This window comes from Alligator sinensis, unplaced genomic scaffold (assembly GCF_000455745.1).
Source record: "Alligator sinensis unplaced genomic scaffold, ASM45574v1 scaffold1488_1, whole genome shotgun sequence".
Taxonomy (NCBI): Eukaryota; Metazoa; Chordata; order Crocodylia; family Alligatoridae; genus Alligator; species Alligator sinensis.
In genome coordinates, this window is record NW_005843097.1 from 95,961 (window position 1) to 100,843 (window position 4,883).

General features: G+C 54.2%; 1 protein-coding gene across 2 annotated transcripts in view; it reads right to left on the minus strand.

Moving 5' to 3' along the window:
• The window catches only part of YBX2 (Y-box binding protein 2), an 18,768-nt gene extending 13,980 nt beyond the window's left edge, over positions 1–4,788 (minus strand). The window contains exon 1 of one of the 2 annotated variants that reach the window (XM_025193733.1): positions 4,676–4,788. In XM_025193733.1, coding sequence (XP_025049518.1) covers positions 4,676–4,752 — 77 coding nt within the window. In that variant the 5' untranslated portion in view covers positions 4,753–4,788. Of the gene's footprint in view, positions 1–1,178; positions 1,210–4,675 lie in introns of those variants that run through there. The other variant, XM_014526606.2, reaches the window with a different exon arrangement.
• Positions 4,789–4,883: the final 95 nt, after the last annotated feature.

A 4,883-nucleotide genomic window follows, 5' to 3' on the forward strand; every position in this document is an offset into this window, starting at 1 on the left:
GGGGGGAAGGGGCCGGCAGCGGTTGGGGGGCGGGGTCGCGTGGCGGGTAACTGCAAGGAGGTGTGGGGTGAATATTTGCATGTATTTGCATAGGCGCGGGGCGGGGTAGAGGGGAATTGGCGTGTGTTTGCGAATGTGTATATGTGTGTATAAGTGTGTGTGTGTGTATGTGTGCCTGTGTCTACATGTGTCTGTATGTGTGTATAAGTGTGTGTCTGTGTATGTGTGGAAGTGTTTTTATGCGTATAAGCGTATGTATGTGGAAGTGTGCATGTGTGTGTATGGACACATGGGACACCCTGCCTGTGATATTAGCATACATTTGCATGCACAGGGCCAGCCTATGGCACTATCTGCATTCATTTGCTTACAGGGGGGTAGGGGTTTGTAGATGTGGCCAGAGCGGTGTGGATATTTAACCAAATACATTTATGTTGTATATGATATGTGTGCGTGTGTCTGCGCGTGCACACACACGCACGTGCGCACGCATGCACGCAGGTCCAATGGGTCTGGTCTGGGATTGGGGCCTGTCCCTGGGTGCTGCAGATGGCTCCATGGTGAGGGAAGGACAAAGCAGGCTGAGGCAGCAGCCAGGCGAGTATGCGCCTGCCTTGACTTGCACCCATCAAGGTAAATGTTGCGTTGGCTGAGGGCCCAAATGCAGCTGCTGCTGGGGCGGACGCAGGGCAGGGTGTTACCCAGGGGTGGCTCAGTCGGGATCAGGACCTGTGGGGTGGGGTGTGCATACCAGGACCCTGCACTGAGGTGCAGCCAGCTCTGGGGGTAGTACAACTGTGTATAAGAGGCCTTCCTCAGCCAGCAGCAAAATGCAGCCAGCTCTGGGGGAGCATGGCTAGGTATACCAGGACCCAGCACCAAGATGCAGCCAGCTCTCAGGGAAGGGGGGTAGGGGTGCACGGCTGTGAATAACAGGCCTTCCTCAGCCAGCACTGAGTTGCAGCCACCTCTTGGGTGGATCCCTACAGTGACTTCACAACCCCTAGCAACAGAGAGCCCACCCCCATGAAGCCAGCAGTAGCTTCCTGCCAAGTTTAAACAGATGAACCGGGGGGGAAGGAGGGGTACAGCCCTGCCCTCCGCACACGCCGACTAAGAGGCACGAGGTGGGGTCCATGCTGGGGGTGCGCATGCGCTGTGTGGGCGGCCACCCTCACCTGCCCCATTCGCCATGCATGCGCACGCCGGGCCTGCTTCATCGCTGCGCCGACACGCCCCTCCACGTTCAGCGCAGGAACCTCGTGCGCATGTGCAAGCCGGCTGCCCCTCCCTGGAGAGGGGGGGCTGTTGCATTGTGACACAACTGGAACGTAACAGTGGGGCTGAGTAACAACTTCCCTGGCACACCTCTGCACACCGCCTGGGGACACGGTCCTGCCCTCCACAGCATGGGGACATGGGCATGCACATGGCAGGGGCCATACGCACAGACACGCAAACATACAGAGCAGGGGGCAACACACATGTGTGCACCCAAACACAGAGCAAGGGATAATACACACACCCAAACACGCACGGGGCAGGAGATAAACAAACACACAGCAGGGGATTACACACACAAATACACAGCCACACAGGTGATAATGCACAGACACACACAGAGCAGCAGATAATGGACACAAGTACACACAGCAAACGCACACAGCAGGGATAAGAGATGTGCGCGCACACATATACACACGCACACACACACAATCTCTAGCAAAGGATATCCTCCCCCTCAAGCATCTGGTGTGCACACACACGTACCCACACAACCTAGGTGCCCAGGGTGCGCACATCTGCACACACACACACACTGATTGTTCCCAGCAGGACACACATGCACTCTCCAGCAGGGGGCAGCATACACTAGTATATGTGTGAACACACAGCATACGCCTGGCCACTGTGCTGATGTGGTAGGTGTGTATCCCCCCCCATGCTATGGCACAGCAGTTGTAAGCACACACACACACACTTCAATATAACCCCTTTTCCTGTGCACACTTATATGCCCTTTTCCTTTACACACTCTCTCTCCCTCTCTCTCATGCACACAGACACCGTTCAGTAAGCCTTAACACATAGGCTTCATCTACATACACACACACACACGCACACACACACACACACACATGTATATGGATTAATATATGCACACACGTCAGTTACACACACACACACACTGTGCTGTTACATAGGGTTGGCCCCCCTTCCTGTGCATGCGTGTGCACACACACACATTTCTTTTGTACACATTAACATGCACAAACTTCAGCTACACACACATTTACAGAACCATTTTTTCTGTCTATGCTATATAGCCTTTTCCTGCACGTGTGAACACACACACAGCCACATGCACACTTGCAGCTCCTTTTCATAGATTTCATAGATATTAGGGCTGGAAGGGACCTCCGAAGATCTTCGAGTCCAGCCCTCTACCCGAAGGGCCGGAAGTCAGCTGGGGTCATAGGATCCCAGCAAGATAAGCATCCAATTTCCTCTTGAAGGTGTTCAATGTAGGTGCTTGAACCACCTCCGATGGCAGGCTATTCCAGACCTTGGGGGCTCAGACAGTAAAGAAATTCTTCCTTATGTCCAGCCTGAAACGGTCTTGCAGGAGTTTATAACTGTTCAACCTTGTCATCCCTTGGGGCGCTCTGGTGAACATATGTTCCCCCAGATACCGGTGGTCACCCTGATAAACTTATAAGTGGCCACCAGATCACCCCTGAGCCTGTGCTTTTCCAGGCTAAACAGCCCCATAGCTCTCAGCCTGTCATCGTAAGGTCTGTTTTCTTGACCTCTGATTATGTGCATGGCTCTTCTCTGGACTCTCTCAAGCTTCTCCACATCCTTTTTGAATTGTGGGGCCCAAAACTGGATGCAGTACTCCAGCTGCGGCCTCACCAAGGCCAAGTACAAGGGGAGAATGATGTCCTGATGTCCCGGGATTTGCTTGAGAAGCATCTATGGATGCAAGCCAGCGTTTTGCTCACTTTACTAGCCACAGCATCACATTGCAGGCTCATGGTCATCTTGTGGTCCATGATGACCCCCAAGTCTCTTTCTTCCATAGTACTAGCCAGCGTAGCACTGCCGAGTCTACAGGTTTTTCCTCCCAAGGTGGAGAACCTTGCATTTTTCAGTGTTAAACACCATCAGGTCCTCATCGGCCCATTTGCTGAGCCTGTCCAGGTCAGCCTGGATCGCCCTCCTGTCTTCAGGTGTGGATGCTTTGCCCCAAAGTTTGGTGTCATTGGCGAACTTGGCCAGTCCGCTTCTGACTACAATGTCCACATCATTAATAAAGATGTTGGACAATATGGGTCCAAGGACAGAGCCTTGGGGGACCCCACTGGTCACAGGACACCACGGCAATTGACTTCTGTCGATTACCACCTCTGGGTTCGACATATACCCATCCCCCTACCCATCCTTCTCCTGTACACAGATACCTACAGGGCACCCCCCCCCCCACCCACCCACACGTGTTCCATCCCTACAAACCTAAGTTTTCAGGTTCCCTGCGAGCCCCTCTGCTGTCTGCCTGCCCCTCCATTCACCTCTGCACCTTCATCCACCCCACCCATGCACCCACCCATCACAGTGTGGGGAGCAGCAACCCCCTGGCCTAGCCACCCTGCCCAGCCCAGCCTATTGGCTCTGGCCTGGTCCCACCTGCCCCCTGGTGGCCTTACAGGGTATTCTGGCCTTGGGGTGGGCAGAGGGATGGACAGAGGGACGGACAGACTGATGGACAGACAGATGGATGAACAGATAGACAGACTCTACAGCAGGGACCCCGGCCAGGGGCGGTGGTGCCCCACTGGGTCTTCCTGTGTTTCTGGCCCCAGGAGTTCCCCGCTACAAGGAGTTCCTGGCTGGGAGCAGGCATTTCCCATGGTGGGTCTCGCCTCTAACAAGGTGGGGCCTCAAGTCTATTGAGGCCCCTCGAGGATAATGAGGTGGGGGCCTGAAGTCTAATAACAGGGTGGGGTGGGGCGGGGCGCAGCTTGGGTCTGGGAAGGTTGAGAACCACTGGTCTAGAGAGAGGGGGAAGGAAGGAGACGTGGGATAGATAGATAGATAGATAGATAGATAGATAGATAGATAGATAGATATTGGAGAAAGTTGGATGGATGGATGGATGGATAACAGGTTTATGGGGATAGAGAGAGAGGATGATGTGAATGGAGATGGATGGAAGGAAGGTTGGTGTGGGGGATGAATGGATGGATAGAGGATGTGAATGGAGTTAGATGGATGAATAGAAATGATAGACAAGCATACAGATGGGTGTGTTGGGGGGGCGGTAGACAGATATATGGGTAGGTAGGTGGATAAATAGGTGGGTAGGTAGGTGGAGAGATAGGTGGGTAGGTAGCTGGATAAGTAGGTATGTCGGTAGCTAGATTAGTGGGTGGATACGGAGGTACATAGATGGGTATGTAATTGAATAGGTGGGTAGGTAGGTAGGTAGATGGGTGTGTGGGTAGATAAACAGATAAGTGGGTTGGTAAGTAGTTAGGCACATCGATGTGTATGTAGGTGAATAGGTAGGTAGGTGGGTGTGCACATAGGTGGGCTGAGGGGGTACGTAGGAGCGGGGCCTAAATGCGTCTCATGAATATGCACGACCGCATGCAAGCACCAGCACTTTCACTACCGTGGTTGCCAAGGCGACCCCAGCGGGTCCTTGCTCTCCCAAGGTGGCGGCGGGGTGCGGTGCTCTAGCCCTGCCATCGGACTCTATGGTCGAGCGAGCGCATGGGCGAAGGGAGCAGGGAAAGGGAGAAAGGGCGCGCCGAGATCACATCACGCATGCGCCGCGGGGGGGGGGGGACTGCGCATGCGCACGGAGGTCTCGCGACGCA